Below are 20,544 nucleotides of genomic sequence, written 5' to 3' on the forward strand. Positions count from 1 at the left end.
TGGATCTCTGCATCTGCTTCCAGAAGGTTCTATGATGATAATCAAGGTAGTCATCAATCTGATTACAGAAACAGCTGACTCAAGCTCATGGAAGCTCACTGGCCTGGGACTGACAGCTGGGGAACCAGCATAAGACCAAAGTAGGCCCTCGAATGTGGGTGACAGTTGTGTGGCATGGGGCAGTGGAACCAATATGTATCCCTCGTGCATGAACTGGCTCTTTGGAGCCGATTCCCTATGGAGAAATACCTTGCTCAGTCTAGATACAGGGGGGAGGGCATTGGTCCTGCCTCAAGTGATGTGACAGACTTTGTTGACTCCCCATGGGAGACCTCACCCTTTCTGAGGAGTGGATGGGAGTGGGGTGGGGGGAAGGAGGAGGGAGTGGGAAGATGGGAGGGAGAGGAAACTGGGATTGGTATATAAAATAAGGCTGTTTTAAAAAATTTAAAAAAGAACATGAGGGTGGGAAATCTGGCTCTGCCCTACACATGCCATATGGTGGCATGGGCAAGGGAGAGATCCCCCCCCCGGCCCTCGCCACCTGTGTCAGGTAGGAGAGCTGACCCTGGGGTCATAAGAGGAGGAGAGTTGTCCCTATCCCTTAACAGCTGCAGCACTCGGGAGAGTGGCCCTTGCACCTCGCTTGGACAACACAGTAGAGCTGACCCTGGTGGTGTAGGTGTTGGTGAGCTGGTCCTGAGGGCGTGAAACTGGTCCAGGCCTTTTTCACTGCTACATAGGGTGAACTGGTCAGGGCAATGACCAGAGAGAACTCACCCTGGTGGTGAGGACGGAAGAGAGCTGGCGGGCTGACCAAGTTGAAACTACCCAGGCCTGGAACGAGGGTTATGAGTTGGTCTACCCCAATACCCACTCCATCTACGACCTTCTGGAGCACACGAAAGGATATGTCCTGTAGATCTAAAGCTGCAGGATCTCCACAACACAGGGCAACAATAGGCTATCCAAGAAGAGTCTCAGTGAGGGCCCAGTATTGGCGGTGTAGCCGAAACCAGATGCTGTTATACCAGACCAATGACTCTTTGCAATGGACACTTGCAAGAAAAATACATGAACTAAAGGATATACTATACTGTATGAGTCACTGAGCCACAGCACAGCTTCCACAACAAAAGTTTTCTCTTTATTTTCTCTTAAAATTTATTTTAAGAGGGGGTTGCAAGGTCAGGGGGGTGGTTACGAAGGGGCGGGGAGACGAATGGGATCAAGATGCATGATGTGAAAGACACAAAGAATACATGAAAAGAACATTTAAAAAAGCAAAGAAAATCAACTCACATGCAGCCTGAAAAGGCAGTAAGCCCAGGAAGCTTAGGGCAGCAAAAAGTCTTAAGAGCAGGGAGGGAGACTTGATAATGGGCACCTGCATTCTTACCTCTGCCCAACCTCTGCCCTGGCATGGCCCTCCCTGGCTTACAGCTTCAACCTTCACATCTTCAAAATGGAAAGCCAGTCACTATGGAGTCCTCTGAGGGGAAGTTCTGGAGCTGGAGGATGGGTCCTCCATCCAAGCGGTCTGTGAAGTCACAGAGCTGACAGTTCCACCTGACCCAATAAATTCCATGTCGCCTTCCAGGGGATACTCAGAGGTGGTGGTGGCAGTGGTAGCCACTTCTTCCTCATTGACTCCCTTAGATCTCCATCCTCATACTTCATCCTTAAAAAAGGAAATCAATGCCCCGGTCAAGGAACACTGGGGACTCATGTACCCAACCTGAAGACACGAGCCGCTGCACCAGGCCCAGGAGGTGAGGCCAATAACTCCTGCCTTTTCCCAGCCCATTCATTCTTGGGGATAAGCAGATCTTGTCAACCTGTCCTTACAGAAGTCGCTGCTGAGGACAGAGAGGCTCAAAGTAGCTTCCCAAGGTCTCCTGGCTACAGCGGAGCACAAAGCACTTATTTCAACATGTATTTACTGAGGAGTGTTTGCAAGCTCACTGTCCTAATGCACCTCAGGCTAGTGTTGAGGACAAGGAGACAAATATCTCTACCTCCCTTGTCAAGAGTCATCTGGTCGCAGGTGACAGGAATTCCAACTTGAAATTATGCCTAGGACATACAAAACAACCCATGAAGGAAGGAAGGCATTCTTTAAAACTACAGCATTTTAGTTCATTATTCTGTGTAATTATCTCATCCCTTGAGTTTAAGTTGGCACATAGTAATGGTGTGTTTATCGGGTGCAATATGGTAATGTGGTACGTGTAGCGCATGTGTGATGGTGAAGTCAGGGTAATGAGTTGGCCTTTGTATTGGGAACCTTTAAACTCCTGTCTTCTGGTTATTTTGTGATACACTGGTCACCCTGCCAAGGCCACGTAGACCTCAGGAATGTGTGTATCTTGTATTTTTGGGAGGGCCAATAATATGTCCACACAAGCAGCCACTGTGTGAGACTACATTCTCTCACTCTACCAAAGCGCCAGTGATAGCTGTAAGGAGAAGAGGTTTGACTCATGGTTTGGAAATTCTAGCCCAGTGGTCTTTGTGGCAAGAGAACACAACGAGAGAGCGGGAAGAAGGACAGTCACTTCATGAGTCAAGAAGCAGAGAGGGGAGGGGGAGAGATTGGGAACCCACAATCCCTTTCCAGGCTATATGTTCTCCCACGATAAAAAACCTCCTACTAGGCCCCATCCCTTAAAGGCCCACAGCACCTCTAAAAACCAACACTCTGGAAACCAATTCTTTAACCTAGCTGGAGACATTTAGTATCCAAAATACAACAGCTTGATGTGTGATTTCTTAGTAAATACACACAAATAGAGAGAGTGTTCAATAAAAAAATGTTTAGGAATTTCTATCTTACAGAATAAAAATGTTTCTATTTTCCCTAACCAAGAGGAGCCAAGGTGGGGATAGTGTCAGAGTGAGTGATCTTGAGAGTTCACTGATGCTCCCCAATTTCAGGCTCCCTCCTGTGGTGGGTCACCAGGCTACCTGGGTCCAGTGTCATGGAGAAGCATGGCTGTCTAGGGAGGCAGGAGAGTGGCCCTGGCCTCCTATGGGGCTCATTTCAGCAAAGAGAAGGTTTTATCATTCCCACAGCCTCAGAGCCACCCACCCCCCTTCCCCATGGGAAGACCATGACAGGCTTTGATCAGTACTATGATGGCCACAGTACCCACACACCTTGTCTCAAAAGAGACCCAGATTTGAGGTCAATCAGACCTCATCTGTCCCTGATTCATGGCTTCTCAATCTGAAACGTGTTGGCACCATGAACCTTGTAGGATGTAAAATGTGGTGAACCTTGTCATCCTCAGGGTCGTCCAAAGAGGCCACATCAGCAGAACGACAGAGGCATCCTCAGCAAACATGAGTGAGCAAGAACAGAGTCCTGGGGCTTCACTGGCACCTGGCGCAGAGTTGGGGGTAGATCAACCAAGAGGCACACACCAAGCCCGGGACCCCCAGGTCTCTGCAAGCCCATGTCTTGAGGTCTATGTTCTTGTGGTCTGTCTTCTCTGCAGATGACGCTTCCCTGTTGCTTTCCGGCATCAACACCCCAGGTCCCAGTCTAACCCAGTTCATACTGGGATATATGTGTATGTATATATATATATGGGATATATATGTATGTATATATATGGAATATATGCGTATGTGTATATATGGGATATATGCATTTGTAAATATATGGGATATGTGCGTGTGTATATATATGGGATATGTGTGTATGTATATATATGGGATATGTATATATATACGGGATATATGCATATGTATGTATATGGGATATGTGTGTATGTATATATATGGGATATGTGCGTGTGTATACATATAGGATATATGTGTATGTATATATATGGGATATGTGTGTATATATGGGATATGTGTGTGTGTATATATGGGATATATATGTGTGTGTATATATGGGATATGTGTGTGTGTATATATGGGATATATGTGTATGTATATATATGGGATATGTGTGTGTATATATGGGATATATGTGTGTGTATATATGGGATATATGTGTGTGTATATATGGGATATATGTGTGTGCATATATGGGATATGTGTGTATGCATATGTATGGGATATATGCATATGTATATATATGGAATATATGCATATGTATATATGGGATATATGCGTGTGTATATATGGTATATATGTGTGTATATATATGGGATATATGCGTATGTATATATATATGAGATATATGTGTATGTGTATATATATATGGAAGAACTAGCTTGAGTAGCAGTAGCCAGGGAAGGGGAGCAGCTTCAGACCACCCTGGGGTGGCAGTGTATGCAAGGAGCTACAGGATGACCGACCCATTCCAGGCAGGGTCTCCCTGGACGGGAAAGTAAAAGGAAAGCTTGCTGGCATAGGAGGAACTGTCCCCAAGTCCTTCTCTACTTTGGCTCCATTAATCCACCCACCAATCATCCAATATCCATCAACACACCCATCCATGCATCCACTATCTGTCTACCCGCTCACCATTGGGCCATTCATCACTTGCCCCTTATTTTCATTTGTTAATACAGTCATCCCTCTGTCCAGTCATCAGCCCTCTGGCGCTCCACGGTCCCATTCTACTATCTTCCAATCTTCCAACCCAAGAATTCACCCTCTTTTTCCTTCTCCCTTCCCCCATGCATACACCCACCTTCTCGTCTATCCTGAACCCCTACTTACTAACCTAAGCCATGTTATACTCCAGAGATGAACCCCAGAAGGACACAGCCCTGGCCAGGCTCCTGGCGTCCAGGGATGGCATTAGCACACACCATCCTTTGTGCTGCCAAGTGTCGACAGTGCCAGGCTCTGTTAATTGCCATCTCCAAGTAAGGCTTGCCCGTAGGCCTTGAACTTACAGCTATTTACATAAGCTGAGATGGGCTATCCTGGGCTCAACCATCAAATCAAGAGGGTCTTGCAGCTCCAAGGACAGTCAGTGAGTACTTCCAATGGGACCGAGATGAGGGTACAAATCCTTGTTGCTATCCTGTCTCCTCTTCAGCCTGGCTCACCTGCCTGGCCTGCTTCCTGAGGACTCAGGCCCAGCAAGTTCTACTTAACACCTGCAGGTAAACAGGAGAGGGGGAGGATGGCAGGGAGGGGGGGACAGTGACAGCGCCCTCATTAGTTTGGTTCTCCCCCTGCTGTCAGACCAGATGAGCCATCCTCAATCTGGCTTGTCACATCCCCCATCTCAGACCTTCTGTGGCTTCCCATTGCTCAGCTCCCCAGCATGTACCTTGCCTGACCCTTCTTTTCCTAGAATGCCCTCATTCTGCTTCGCTCTATGGAACCACAGGGCCTGCGAGGTTGCGGTGCTCACTCCCTGAACATCCTACCCAGTTTCCCACGTCTCTCTTTTGCCAGTGTTCTTCCTGGCCAGAATAACCTCACCCCACACCCACTTCTCTCCCTATGCTTACTTAGTCTATCTATATACATCCCCCTTCTGAGGTGCCCACCTCATTCATTAATTTAAACTTTACATTTTAAATATTACCTAAAGGCTAAGTATTACCCAGCCTTGCACCGCCTCTACCACCACCACGGGCTTCCAGCCAGGTGGGAAAACAATACCAGGCTAAGATTGCAGGGTGGCACAGAGACAGCTGACCTGAGCTCGTGGGAGCTCACGGACTCGGGACTGACAGCTAAGGAGCCTACATGGGGCCAACCCAGGGCTTCTGCATGTGGGTTACAGTTGTGTAACATGGTCTGTTTGTCGGGTTCCTAGCAGTGAGATCAAGAGCTGTCCCTGATACAAGCTGGCTTTTGGGAACCTATTCCCTACACTGGGATGTCTCGCCCAGTCTTGATGCAGGGCAAGGAGTTTGGTCCTGCCACAGGTTGATTTGCCAGGCTTTTTAGTCTCCCATTAGAGGCCTTCCCCTTTCAGAATGGAGGAGTGGATGAGGGGGTAGATGGGAGGTGGGGGAAGGGAACAGGAGAAGAAGAGGGAGGAGAAACTGTGATTGGTATGTAAAACAAACGAAAAAATTTTAATAAAAAAAAAAAAGATTGCAGGGTGAGGTGACTTTGGGGGTTCTAGAAGGAGGGAGCATTAGAGATGGTCCCTGAAGGACAAATTCGATAAGGAGGGGAATAGAAAGGGACAAGGGACAGATGGAACAATGGAGCGAGGGCAAGGGGAGCCTGCCAGACTGCAGCTGACCTTGACAGCGGCCTCTCTGCTTCTCAGGTGCAAGCTGCTCTGCCAGAAACTCATGGAGAAGATGGGTCTTCTGGTCCTCTGTGCTTTTGGTGCGTCTCCAGGGCCCTGCCTAGGGGAGGCAACCCCAGACTCAGGCCCATTTTGGGAGAGGGAGAGGTGACCCTGTCTTTGATGCTATCAGTGGGTGCTGCCCTGCAGCGCAAGAGCAATGGACAGTCGTAGAAGCCAGCCAGTGCTTTGAAAACATTTTAGAGTCAAGAACAGTGACTGTGTTTTAAGTACTTTTAAATAATAGTTTCAAACCAGCCTGGAGCTCATAAAATGCAGGAGAGTGCATGTTACCTTCTCTCAGTCCACTATGCAGCAGAAGGAGGTGTGTCATTTAGCTTATGTGGCAGACATCTCACAGAGGACTTGGTTTGAGCATGAGGTAGAAATCTCTCTATTCCCATCTTATAGAGGGGGACCCTAAGCTCCAGAAAGATGAAGTTACACAACCCTAACTTAAATGCCTTAATTCCAGAATCCAAGCTTTCAGCCTTTTGAGTTAAGTGGGTCATTCTTGTTCTCCTGGCCCACAGGCTTCTGGATGTTTTCCATGCATTTACCATCAAAAATGGAAGTCTGGCAGGTGAGTGTGAGCCCCCCACAGGCCCCATGGCTGACGGACCTACCCAAGCCATCAATATCCCTCTGTAGTTCCTCCTCCTCTCACCGAATCTGAATGATGCTCCGTTCTTGACTCATCCCAGATCCAAATCCCTACCTTTGTCACCCCACCCACCCGAACCCCCTCTCCTGTAAGTGACTCTCACAGACCACACAGTCATCCCTCCACCATCATGGGGCTTTCCTGTCATTCACCCTGCAGTGGCCCATCTCCTTCCTCTAGACCACGCCTAAAATAAGGCATGAGGAGGAACCACACTGCTCTTTCTGCCCTCTCCGCTTCAGTTAGTTGAGACTCACCACCAGGTTTGGTTTTCTGAGGAAGAAGAAAGAGGAACCCGGTGACAAGAGCTACTAATAAGGTCACAGAGACCCATAGAGAGCGGATGGAGGGCGTTGGAGGACAGGTCTCTTTTCTGCCTCTCACCCTGTGCAAACCGTTGTATTCTTCGAGGTCTAGTTGAAGGATCACAGCCTCTAGGCACACCAAAGCAAAGGAAGTCACATTTTTCCTTTTCCTCCAACTTCTGTAACCATGACCACCTCTCCAACTGTACCGGCCACCCCTTATTGGAAGCAGGCAGGTCTGATTCATATAAGCAACAGCCATTTCAGTGCTAAGCACAGGGGACCGACTTTATCAGCGCTGGGTGGCTGGTTACCAGGCGGGAGTGTGAACAGAGAAAGCATGGATAGAAGATAGGATGGACAGATGGATGGATAATCATGGAGGGGAAGAAAAGCTCTGAATTTGGATAGATGGCATTCAGGTGGCTAGATGGGAGATTAAATATGAAGGCAGAAGACTGGGCAGTGGTGGCACTCGCCTTTAATCCCAACACGCAGAGAGAGGCATGCAGATCTCTGTGAGTTCAAGGCCAGTCTGGTCTACAGCTAGCTCCAGGACAGCCAAGGATACATAGAAAAACTCCTGTCTCAAAAAAATTTAAAAAAAATTAAATATGAAAGTAGATGAATGAATGGATTAACGGCTATGAGAGAGCAGAGAGATGAAGCTCTTATCGGGCTCAGATTAGGTCACCTGACAGAGATCCCTGCTTTCTTCAACTCTCCATCAGGATGACAGCATAAGCAGCCCACTGCAGAGCCTGAGGTAAGCAAACTACTCATTAGTCCTATAGCTGGAATCTGGGGTATATCCTTAGCCAAAACTATGGGCCCACACTCAGACCACCCTGGACGTGAATCCTAGCTCCTGTGAATTCTATGTGACTGAGCGTATACAAGTCATCTCTTTTTTTCTGGACTTTTGATTTCTCATTTGTGAGATGAGACATAGCTTTCATGTTGTTCCGGGTAAATAAGCATTTAAAAAAAGGCATCAAACATCCTGAATAGTTACTGACTCATAACCGGTGCTCAGCAAATGATAGCTGAGAAGAAATAAGTCACTGCCGGTGACAGCAGTACACAGACAAAAAATACTCATGAACATTTTGGGAGGGTTGAGCTGGACTTACAGATGTTCCAAGCAGAAGGAAGAGAAGGAGTAAAGCTTTAGGGTTAAGAACCTGAGGGTGATGTGTGAGAGGCAGACCCAGGAGAGTGGAAGGTTTTAAAGGTCATTCATTAAGACTCACTCACAGAAAGATAGCAAGGGCAGCATCCACACCATAAAGCAGTCAATTCTTGCTTTACCTCCTTGTTGATAAGGATGTACCAGGAGAAGGTACGACATCACACTGGGGAAATCCAGGACCTACGAGGTAGCATGAACCAGCTCATTGCCAAACTCCAGGAGATGGAAGCCATGTCCGATGAGGTGAGATGCTGCCTTTGGACCCTTCACCACCCAGGGTCTTCTTGATGCCCTGTTTTTTTATATCTTCTATAAAAATAAGCTATCTTCTCCCTTTGTCTCACCCTCATTTTGGTGGAGCATATCTTCCCCCAACCCTCGCCAATAACTTCATGAAAAAGAGTGAAAGAAGAGAGTTATATGGCTTTTCCGAGCCTTTTTAGAATGTGCATGCTTTAAAATATCCACATCCTATACTTAGCATCTAATTGATAGTTTTGCTAGGTATAGAAGTCTAGAAAGTCTCTCCTGAAAATTGTGAAGGAAGCCCATCATATTCTAGTTTTACCATTGCTACTGAAAATTGCACCATTTTGAACTTTCACCCTTGGGGTCTAATCTGGTGTTTGTTTTGGCTTTATTTTTATTCTCAGAAACTATAATGTTCCTTTTGTGTCCAGCATAACCTGTCTGGGAGTTTGATATTATTGAATATATACATTGGTGTTCTTCAAAACTTCTTAAAAGTCTTCATTTTTAATCTCTGAAAATATTCTTTCTTATCCATAAACTCTTTGCTCTCTTGTATTCTGATTATATCTATGCTAGACCTATGAAGTGGGTTCCAAGTTTTTCCCACCTGATTTATTTCTTGTTCTTCATTCTTTTTCTCTATGACCTAAGTTTTGACAGTTTTGTCTCAGTTTTCTTCAGACTCACTTGCAATCCTGTATTCTGTATATAAACTCAACCATTCATTTCATATATTGCATTATTTCATTTTATAATTTATATTCAATATGTTTTCATTTCATAGACTTAATTCTACCATCACTTCAACATTTGTCTGTGTTTTCTTTTCTCCTTTAAGATATTAGTCATGGTTATTTTTTAAATCTTTGCCGGCTAACTTCAATATTGTTCCTGTTTTACTTTTCTCACTTTGCATTATCTTTTGATCTTACCTATTAATGTCTACTAATTTGGCGTGTTTTGGGACATGATATAAAAGAATTTACATAATTGCAAATATCACTGTGGAAATATTCTTTGCTTCATAGGAAAGATGAAGTAACCATGCCACTTCTTCCTTGGTGAGTACTAAGCTGGCTTAGATAAATAGACACAGACTGAAATTTTTATAAGATTTTTTAGGGGTTTTTGACTGATTTGAATTCCTGCCCAGTTATCTTCAAAACTTTGTCAAATGCCTAACCACACGCTTGAGGGTTCTTAAGCTTTCTGGTTTGTCTTTTAGCCCCACATGAATATAAAATCCCTGGCCCCAGTGGCACCTTCCTTACCAGTGGCAAATTCCATCCTCCTGGCACGTCTGTCTTCCGAGGCTCTTCACTGCTGCCCAAGCTTCCATCTTACAGCTTCACACATCAGCCTGGGGATTCTGATCCCTATTTACCTAGTCTCCAGGTCCTTCTTTAAAATCAGGGTGAAACCTCTGTGATTCTGTAATTCTTGCATTCTTTACAAAATCAGCATCATATGGGTGGTGCCAAGGTCTGCTACAAGCTCAAGGAGAAGCTAGGTCTCCCTGGACCAGGGCTGTTGTGGCTTCTGAATGCCTAAGTGGCTGACACGGTGAAACCAATCTTGGATAAACACTGTCTTACACAATCCTTTGCGAGCAGGGTACCCAGAGGCACTTTCTTCTCAAGGATAAATCTTGAAAATGAATTTGTTCTTTCATACCCTTGTACCTGCTGTGGTGGGGTATGGACAGGTCTTGAGATACCATTAAGACCCCACTCCTCTTGTCCTGATGAAAAGCACTTGGTTTCTTTTTAAGAACCAGAACCACCCTTCCTCACTACTTTAAGTGTGCCCTTTTTCTGGCCAAATCAAGTATTTCTGCTCTGTTTTTTGCTCCCAATTCTTGCTGTAACCCTAGCTGAAAAGCAGCCAGTAATAGTTATGTCATTGACTATATACTCTACTGTCTTAGAACTTCCCCCGAATAAGTTGGGTAGCCCATCACATTTAAACTCAGCCTTCCATAAAGAGGAAGGAAGTTCCATACAGTGGAACATGGAAAAGGTAATAGATACATTCTTTACCAGAACATAACAAGAATACTCCTTGGTCCGAATCCTGGTAGAGTCCTCAGTCTCATCTGAAACTCCATGACCGTGACCTGAACTTCCCAGATGCTTGTCTTCAATATGATTAAGCTCTGTAAGCCTTAGAACATTCTAGGACTTCTCTAGCCCATTTTGACAAACTCTTCCAAATTCCTCCCACAAATCGATTTCAAAAGCTTAAGAACCGCATGGTCAGGTTTAGCCACAACATCAACCTCATTCTTCTGGTACCAATTTTCTGTGTTTATTTTATTGTCATTGTGACTAAAATATAGTGTAACAACTTAAAGGGAGGGACCATTATTTTTGGCTCAGGGTTTCAGAGAACTCCATCAATTCTCGCTTGGCACAGTGTACTAGACAGAACATTATGGTAGTTGGAGTGTATGACATAGGCTGTTTAATTACCTCATGGCCAACAGGAAACAGAGCAGAGCAGCAACAGGAAGGGGACAGAGCAAAACAAAGTCCCCAGGGACACATCTCAGTGACTTATTTTTTCCAGTTAGACTCAACTCCTGAAGTTTCTAGAACCTCCAAAAACAGTGTCACCGCTTATGAACCTTGTGTGGAGAACACATAGTCAAATCATAAACACCATTAATCAAAGCACCCGCAAATGACCTGTCACATGACCTGGCTCCCTCACAACGTGACTTTGAGACCCCAGAGGTACAAGCAACACTATTGGAAGCCCTTTGGACCCAGTCACAAAGCATCTTTTCTGCCCTAGTCCACACTGATGGGCAGGGGACCCTGGACAACTCCCCACAACACATACCTCTTTGAGAAGCTATCAGTGTCAGATTGAAAAATTAGAGCGTGGAACAGGGAACCTTGTTGCAGCCATTGTTGGACAACAGAACTGGCCTCCACTGGAGGTGTTTACGCAGAATAGCTGACTGTAACTGAGCATTGGCTGTGCACAGAGCTTTGCAGTCTTCCTCTGCCAGGCCAGGGGGGAGCGTAGGAGCCCAGAACCTGCAAGATGCTGGCTCTGCTCTTACAGCTGGGTGAGTACCAAAGCTTTATTCCTGTAGGCTACAGTATTCTTACCTCAAAGGTGGTGTGACAATTGCCCAAATCTCCCAGGAAGGCCATAGGGGATGACAGAGAACAGGATGGATGGAGAACAGGTCTGCACATAGTGGGGCTTCACACAGCTCTCTAATACCTAACAACATTCCACAGCCATGGTGGCAGACAGGAATTTTGCCCCATCTTACAGACTTAGAAAATCTAGATTCAGAGGCACCATATTGCCCAAGACCCACAGCGGTAAGGTCTGTCTTCTTCCCAAGGCCCTACCTTTGACCTCCCTAAGTCTCTAGGACCTCCATGTGACATCTTGCAAAATGAACTTGAAAGGTCATAAGAGACCCAGAGAATAAGGGTGACTTCGTTTCTCAGAGTTTCCTCACAGTATTGCAATTGGATCATCCTACTAGGGGTCATCCCCAGCCTCTGAAGGTGGGAGAGGTGTCCATCTGTCAAGGACACACAGATGAGGCTCGCAATTCTTAAGAATATAACAGGACATGGCCTTCGTTTTCTGCCTTCTCAGCAAAAAATGGCACAGAAGATAATGAAGATGATACACGGTGACTACATTGAAAAGCCAGACTTTGCCCTGAAGTCCATAGGTACGTGACCTGCCTCCCCCATCAGCCCACCACAGACCTGCCTCCCCCATCAGCCCACCACAGACCTACCTCAGAAACCCTTTATGAGGTGCCTGCCCGTGCTGCTGCTACCGTGAGGTCCAGCCTCGGAGCTATGCTCTGCTCCCACCTGGATTCTTGCTGCAGTTTCCCTTCTCTGATAAGGGTGGGCAACAGAAACCCACGGCCCTCAACTCTACCCACACCCCTCCACCACCCCTTACCCCTTGTATTCCCCAAACCTGGGGCTTGGTGCATGGAGACCCTGTGGTAGAAAGGCTGACTTTGGAAACAAGCAAGTGGACCCAAGGGCAGTCAGGGAGTGAACTTAGGGAGACGAGAGCAGCTGTCTAGGGAAGAGGAAACCCCTCACCTTGGGAGACATTTGGCTTGAGACCTAGAGAGGAAGGAAGGACATTCCAGCCAGGAGGATTAATGTATAAGTTGTCCATGGGATGAGGCCACAAGAGAGAGTTCAGGTTGCTTGAAGGTGGGAGTGGGGCCCCACCAGCCAATACCAGTTGATCCAGGCACCTCAGACCTCAAGGAAATGTGGGATCAGATGCAAGAGCCCCTCTCCAGAACCAGCCCAGGCCTCCCTCCACTTTTCAAGCCCAGCCCCCTCTGTACCCTGCACATACATGCAGTTGTTTCCAGCACACCCAACCAATAGCTGGGAAACACCAATGCATTCGTTCCTTTGGCACACAGCCTGGGCAAGCCACTCTTATACTACTAACTACAGTGTTCATCCCATCGCCTAGAGGGTCACACTGAGCTCCAGGGATGGCAGGGATCCAGCCCAAGCAGAAGCATACCAGCCAACAGAGGCTAAGACACACACACACCCCTCCATACAGGAGCCAGCATCGACTTTGAGCACACGTCAGCCACATACAACCACGACAAGGCCCGCTCCTACTGGAACTGGATCCGGCTGTGGAACTACGCGCAGCCCCCGGACGTGATCCTTGAGGCAGGGAGCAGGGTGGGGGAAGCAGGAGGGCCAGGGGAGGGCTAACAACAGAAGCCGGCAGCAGAGGGAGGGCAAAATTGAGGGCAACAGCAGGAAGGAGAGATGAGGCAAAGACAAGGGAGGGGGCAAGGGACATGATGAACGCTGTGGGGGGGGGAGGACAAGAATGGAGTCACAGGGAGGCTTCTGGCAGGAGGACACAGTGACCCCCACCCAGTCCTGACACTCTGGGGTTTGAGAACTCTCGAGCCATCTTGGGGGTAGGGGACACGAGATGTACTTCCTTTGCAAAGAAGCCAGATCACTTGCTCATGCGGTATGAAACAGAGTCAACATTCAAACACTCAGCCCTCTGAAAATTCTGCCTTACAGATGGGGGACCTGAAGCCCAGAGAGGGAAATGGGCCTGTCCAAGTCCAAGAGCAACTACAAACCACTGAGATCTCATCAGCTTGGGGCAGCACCACAACCACAGGCCACCTGTCTATGGGTCTCACCCTGAAGGAACTCTCAGAGTCCACTTAGGACAGTGGCCTCCCAGGGGTAGAGAAGCCTCCTGTTGGGGTGGATGGAGACAGAAGGTCCATTGTGCAATGAGTTGCTAGTGAGGACCTGGGACATGGGGAAGGAACCACAGAACATAGCAAGCACTGACCAGGGAGACAGGTGGTGCAGCCCAGGCAATAGAGGAGCCAAATCTGGCTGCAAAACACTGGCTTCGGTCAGGTCTGGGGCAAAGTCTCTGCCACCCAGGCTTCTGCACCTCCAAGCCTGGCTAACCAGCACCAGTGTCCCAAGCCACCAGACATACTTGACTTCCCTTGGGTTGGCATGCCTCTCCCTTGTCCCAGCTCCTGCAGGAATCCTTCCTAGATTCCCCTCCCCCAACCTAACCCCACAGCTCCAGATTAGGATGGAGCATACTGTGTCTTCAAAAAGCCCAGCACCTACTGGATGAGCAGCTTCCCTGTGTGCTGTGAGGCCAACCCTCTTTCCATCCTGGGCTTCTAGGTGTCATTTTATGGGTCAGACCATGGTGGTTACCAGCAAGCCAGTTCCAGGGCCCAATTGTCAGGTTACACTTACAGCTCTGACAATCCTGGGCCATTCACTTCCCTGCTCTGAGCCTCAGTTTCCTCCTCTGCATAGGGAGAACACGTTCATGTCTGAGCCCCAGGGTGACAGTGGAAAAAGCATGCAAAGAATGTTGGGAGTGTGGGATGGCTGGATGAGGAAGTGAATGGACAGATGGGCAGGACCGGAGAACAGGACTGGGAGGACCCAAGCAGGCCCTGCTCTCCCTGAACTGCTCGAGCCAAGCTCTGTAGGCAGAGAGGATGGTCACCTTCAGGAGGTCAAGGAAATGCTAGGAGTAGGGAAAGAGGGATTCCATCCATCCAACCCAGGCCCCTCACACCTGCCTCTTCCAGCCCAACGTGACACCTGGCAACTGCTGGGCCTTCGCTGGCGACCGTGGCCAGGTGACCATCCGTTTGGCCCAGAAAGTCTACCTGTCCAATCTTACACTGCAGCACATCCCTAAGACCATCTCACTGTCGGGTAGCCTGGACACCGCGCCGAAGGACTTTGTCATCTATGTGAGCACACGACAGAGGGCCAGGCTGGGCTGAAGGGACCACCTTGGAAGGTGGTAGTCCAAACCTTGAGAGAACCCATCCACATAGCCGAGGGGATGTGGCTTAGCTAGGTTGGGAATGGCCAGAGTGGGGCACGTCTCAGTCTTCCAGGACCAACAGGGACACCTGTCTAATTCACTCAAGGCTTCCCTGAGTTGAGAGAGACCATTGGGCTTTATTCTTGCTGAGCCAGCCCATAGAGTTATCAGTAGAATCCAGAGAAGGACTCAGAAGCAACCTGACCCTTACTTTACAGAAGCTGGAAGTAGACCTCAGCGTCTGACTCCTCATGCAGTGTTCCTTCCTGTCCCAGACACCAGGCTGTAACACTGCCTGCATTGATGAGGAGACCCCTCCCCAACCCCAGGAGTTGCGCAAGTCTTAGCCTGCTGGATTTCACACCTCATTATCTGCTTCCACAGGGCATGGAGAGCCCCCCCAGGGAGGAAGTGTTCCTGGGGGCATTCCAGTTTCAGCCAGAAAACACCATCCAGATGTTCCCACTCCAGGTACCTGGGGAAACCACAAAAGGGCATCTGCAGAGTGTACCCCATGTGCAGCTCTCCCCGGTCCCCTACAGCCCTGAGAGGTGCATAGTCATGCTAGCCCACTTGACACATGAGGAGACTGAAGAGACATGGAGCTGCTGCCTGGGGCCCCGAGTAGCACCCAAGGGGAGCCCTCTGGCTCCGGTTAGTCTTCCCCAGGAAGTCTCTTGCTGCATCTTTTTCCTGGATAACAAATGCTGAACACAAAGTGCCCATCAAGTATGACTCCTGGCTCCAAACTTAAAGCCTCTATGCTAGGAGCCCCTAGTCGGCACCTGATCTGGCTATAAGAGAGGAAACTGAGGCCTGGAGAGGAGGAAGTTGGGGACAGACAGAAGCAGGACTGGATGAGCTGGCAATGTGACTGTCCAAGTTTGGGATTTGCTGATCCAAATCTAAACCTCATCAGACCTGGGCTCCAGGCTTCAGGATCTCTTCTGCAAATCCCTAGGAGGCTAAAACACGTACTGAGTGTTAGTTTGAGTTTTATAGCTGAACTGAGTGGTGAACCTAGGGTCTCACAAGTGTTCTGCCGCTCAACTACATCCCCAACCCTCTTTTTTAACTTTGAGACAGAATCTCACTATGTGGCTCAGGCTGGCCTCACTAGCAGTTGGGATTAATGGCCTGAGCCACCAGTCCTGCTTTGCCTTTTCCACAGTGGGCAGGGGGCTTGATAGGCATCATCTCCAACCACTGTAGGCACTGGGAACGGAGGGGCTAAGTTTGCAGAGAAGCCATGACATGGCAGGCGCTGATGAGTCAAGAGCTCCTTTCATGTCCACAGTAATCCTGGAGAATAACTATTAGAAACTGAGGCCTAGAGAGGCACAGTAGCTTGGTGAGGACCCCACAGCATCATACTGCCAAGTTCCATGACTGAGCATCTTCCCTACGGCGCTGAGTCTGTGCTTCTGGCCTCAGCACCTTCCATCCTAGCCCCCAAGTGCTGAGTCCATTCCCCTCTCGAACTCCATTGTCACACCTGTAAAATGGGAAAGTTCCCTTCTTCCAAGGCTCTTCTGCCGGGTGGAGCAGAGGCCTATGGGGGAGCTACCACTGTCTGTCTCTGTTCCAGAACCAGCCGCCCAGGGGCTTTGCTGCAGTCAAAGTGAAGATCTCCAGCAACTGGGGGAACCCCCGCTTCACCTGCCTGTACCGTGTGCGTGTGCACGGCTCCGTTACCCCTCCCAGAGACTCGCACCTAGGACCGCTGTCCTAGACAGTAAAGTATCTCCTTTGGTCCCAGCCAAGTCTGAGTGTCTTTGAGCCATGATGTAGTACAGTAGACTGGCTTGGGAACACCGTGGGTCACTGCCTGCCAGGCATCTGGGTATCTTCCTAACAGTCCCAACTGTCCCCTTTCCACATCGGAGGACAATGACAGCTCTGAGTAATCAGGTGACTTATGAGAATTCACAGCCAGCAAATGGCAGTCCCTGGAACACACCCTAAGCAATCTAACTCCTGCACAAAGACACTTCTCTAGACTCAAATAGACCTCTGTCTCCCTCTATGGGTTACCTTCAACAAGAGCCCACCCTCCTAGGGCCTCAGTCTCCACATCTGTACAATAGGAACAGTATGAAGGAAGGCTATTACAACATAGTAACAGATGAGCAGTCCCAACTCTGCCCACCCTGTGGTGTTTCAACATCTTTTAAACTATTTGCTGTGAAATGCTGGGTAAAATACATACCCACTCTGAACCTCACTTTTTCCAGGTACACATCCACCTGAACCTCAGGCTCCATATTTTGCCCATATCCTTGCCATGGCTGTTTAATCTGCGCCTGTGCTAATATTTACTTGAGAGCACACAGAAGTACTAGAATCAGTGCCTGCTATTGCTGTCAACTGTAGCTCGGGCCATACGAGTCCCAGCCCGCACCACAGCACACAGCAGATGCTAGGTGGTCACTGAAATTACCATCAACTTCTGGCTACAGTGATTCTCTCAGAAGGACCCTGTCCTAGATAGAACAGGGCCTCAGCAGGATAGGAGCCATGGCAACTGGAGCCTGCGGGCAAGGACAGGGAGGAAAAGGCTGCAAGGGCCCAACTGGGCATTGGAAGGGTAAAGAAACCGGAAATGGGTTTGTCTCCAGGGAAGGCGCCCTGGGCAGCCCTGCCCTGCTGTAGAATCTGCCCTTGGGTCATGTCCCAGACCTCCAGACAATCTGGTTCCTCCAGCACCAGCTTTGGGGCCCTTTGGGTCTCCACAGTGGAAGGGGCTTCTAGAGAAAACTCAACTCCCACTGCCCTGCCCAGCAGTCAGCCTAGAAGCCAAACTTTGTGGAACGTTTCTCTGACTCTTCTGTGTTTTCCTGAGGCAAGAAGTTCTGATGCCCTTAGTGCTGTCTCTTGAGTTCTGAGGTTACAGGCACTCCTGGTTTATGTGGTTCTGGGAATAGAACCCAGAGCTGTGTGTGTGTGTGTGTGTGTGTGTGTGTGTGTGTGTGTGTGTGTGTGCTGGGCAAGCACTCTAATAACTGAGCTACAGCCTCAGCCTGTGTAAACTGCTCTTGTACGACAAACACCCCACTCTGAGCGGCTGTCACCTAGAAATGTGTCCCACCCGTGCTCTAGTGAGCAGCCCAATCCTTCTAGCATCTTCTTGGCTGTCCCCTTGTGCCCTTTCCAGACAAAACAGTGTTGGCTTGCAGCACTGCTCACTGGATTTTCAGCATCTTCTAGTGAGGGTCACCTCTTTCTCCATATGTACTCTGCGCTTTTCTTGGCAGGTTGAGTCCTGGCTGTCTTAGACATTCAGGACTGTCGCAAGCGGGGTCTTTACCCTCGGGGACATATCCCATGGATCAATTCCTGCTGCTTGTCACTCCTGCATTTGGCTCACCTTGGTTTCCACCCTCCTGGGGTTCAAGTTCATGCTCTGAGACACTCACATGATCCACAAAGAAGCATAATTCACTGTGTGCTCACATCCTGACGAGGCACTTGTCAGGGTCCAGAGAGTTGAGGTGCAGGTATCAGTCAGCTGGGCCCTGCCCTGGCCTGGGGTACCTGGGGACACTTCCATAGCCACTCATAGTTACAGAAGATTCCGGGGCAATTGTGCATGGGGATGACAGTGGCTTTGCCTGCTCTACCCTGGAGAAGAGTGCTTTGACCCCTCCCACAATGGGAGGACACAGGTCATGGCTGGCAGACCCTCTGCAAATGCGATTCCCACTACACCTGTGAGAAGCACCCAGCACTGCCCTCAGCCCTGCCAAACCTGCTGATTTGTCACCCTCTGAATCACTCCCTATCATCTGCCAAGACTAATGGCCCTAGGGCAGAAGATACAGGTCCCGGTGCACCTGGTGTGCCCAGCAAGGCACAGAGATCAACTTATTTTGGGAAAAGTCTCTGTCAGAAACCAAAGGTGGTCCCTAAGGTGCCTCCTGCCCACCTCATCCCAGGTCCTCACCACTCAGCCCCATCAGCATGAATCAGACCTGTGGGCTATGAGCCAAGGTAGGAGTCAAGTGTCCCAAGCCACTGAGACAGACCCGGAGGTATAGGATGCCAAGGCACCCCAAGGCCCCCAGAGTGGCGCCTCTGATAAACCCAGCTCGAGTGCCAGGATTTAGCTAATCCCCTTAATCTCTGAAGCCAAGGCAGCATGGCAAACTGAGAAGCAGACTTCTGGAGAGAGAGGAGGCCCCTGGTTCCACCCTTGCCCTGTCCTCCCTCACTGGGTCACCCTGTGATCTTCAATTTCTCTGGCTGAACCAGGAGACGCTAGCTTTCTCCACTTTGAGAAGTGAGGCCCTGGGTATGGTGTGAAAGGTCCCTGACAACTGAGGTGGTGAGCGAGCCGCCTGGCAAGCACACCTATAATCCCAGAATTTGGGAGGTGGAGGGAGGATTAGAGAGTTCAAGGTCATCATCAGCTACGTAGATCGAGGTCATCCTGGATTGCAGGAGACTATGTTGAGAGAGAGAGACAGAGAGAGAGAGAGGCAGGGAAAGAGAGAGAGAGAGAGAATGAACTGCTTGGAGCACAGTGAGGAAGAATCTTGTTCCTCCAAATGAAGTCTGCATCTGAGCCTGTACACACCAGCAACAGCAGGAAGCCCCATTGTCACCATTTCCCAGGTCTCTGGCCCCTCCCATGTCAGCTCTGGACAGTAACCCTGAGACTCTGGTTATTTATCCATCATTCTAAGATGGTCTCCACGCTCCCCTTTCTCAACATGGGGCCCCAAGGTTCACAGGAAACTCTAAGCTCCAAGCTCCCCCAGGGCCTGTGGTCACATGGGACAACAGCTCCTGCTCCCAGCAGTCTGTGGGATCTGCCCTGTTCTGGGGAGGAGACAACTGTGACCAAGAGAGGGAATTAGACAAGCTTTCTGTCTCTGAGGCCTTCCGTAGGAGAGGCCAAAGAATCCCCCAGTTTAAGTGCCCTTCTAGCAGAGCTGGCCTAGACAGGGAAACAGAATAGGGTGGCACCTAAGAAAGGACATTGTGATTATGCTACTGTGGGGGGCTGGGGCCCCCATCCCAGAAATGTGTGTGCCCAGGAAGACAAGCCACTTAAGAATGTGGGGGTCTGTGGATATTCTTTCCTGGTTCTGAGCTAGCCACCTCTCCTTTTGGAGGGATTCTGGGCCCAAGTCTGGCTAAGAGTATCACCCTTGGAGGGTGATGTTTCTGAACCACTAGGAGGGGCTGCCTCATTTTCTAGATGAAACTGGGAGAGATAAAAAAAAACACCAGCCCAGTGTTACCCAGCTAGTGTGGAGAGCCAGGAGGACACCTGGTGAGTATAACGGCAGAGATGAGACAAGTTCAAAGACATGCCTGGCCTGGAAGGTCATCTGCTCTGGGTTCTGCATGTGTAGCCTTAGATATGTTCCTTTTTCTATGTGAGCCTCTCTGTTTCTCTCCTATAGAACAAAAGAGAGTCAGGCCACCCTCTGATATCCACAGCAGAATAACAATATCCCACCAGACACCACAGACTAACAAATATAAAATGCAGAACCAGGAATGGGTTACCTCTTTGGGAAGTCAT

General features: G+C 48.9%; 1 protein-coding gene across 1 annotated transcript; it reads left to right on the forward strand.

The window, feature by feature from the left end:
• The first annotated feature begins 1,570 nt into the window (after positions 1-1,570).
• Sun5 (Sad1 and UNC84 domain containing 5) lies at positions 1,571-16,769 on the forward strand. The gene is made up of 13 exons (XM_085697190.2): positions 1,571-1,772; positions 3,294-3,349; positions 3,501-3,575; positions 5,006-5,072; positions 6,203-6,264; positions 6,757-6,806; positions 7,924-7,958; positions 8,519-8,627; positions 12,264-12,342; positions 13,221-13,336; positions 14,767-14,934; positions 15,396-15,482; positions 16,600-16,769. The coding sequence occupies exons 1-13, from the start codon at positions 1,699-1,701 to the stop codon at positions 16,741-16,743; spliced, it is 1,122 nt and encodes a 373-aa protein (XP_085553316.1). The 5' UTR covers positions 1,571-1,698; the 3' UTR covers positions 16,744-16,769.
• The last annotated feature ends 3,775 nt before the right edge of the window (positions 16,770-20,544 follow it).

Source organism: Myodes glareolus, chromosome 10, assembly GCF_982192425.1.
Source record: "Myodes glareolus chromosome 10, mMyoGla1.1, whole genome shotgun sequence".
In the NCBI taxonomy this organism is placed as follows: domain Eukaryota; kingdom Metazoa; phylum Chordata; class Mammalia; order Rodentia; family Cricetidae; genus Myodes; species Myodes glareolus.

Coding starts and splice junctions, on each gene's coding strand:
- Sun5 (XM_085697190.2), top strand. CDS start 1,699: ATGCCCCGGTCAAGGAACACTGGGGACTCATGTACCCAACCTGAAGAC. Junction 3,576..5,005: donor GTTCATACTGGGATATATGT/GTATGTATATAT, acceptor TCTCCTCTTCAG/CCTGGCTCACCTGCCTGGCC. Junction 12,343..13,220: donor CTTTGCCCTGAAGTCCATAG/GTACGTGACCTG, acceptor CCCTCCATACAG/GAGCCAGCATCGACTTTGAG.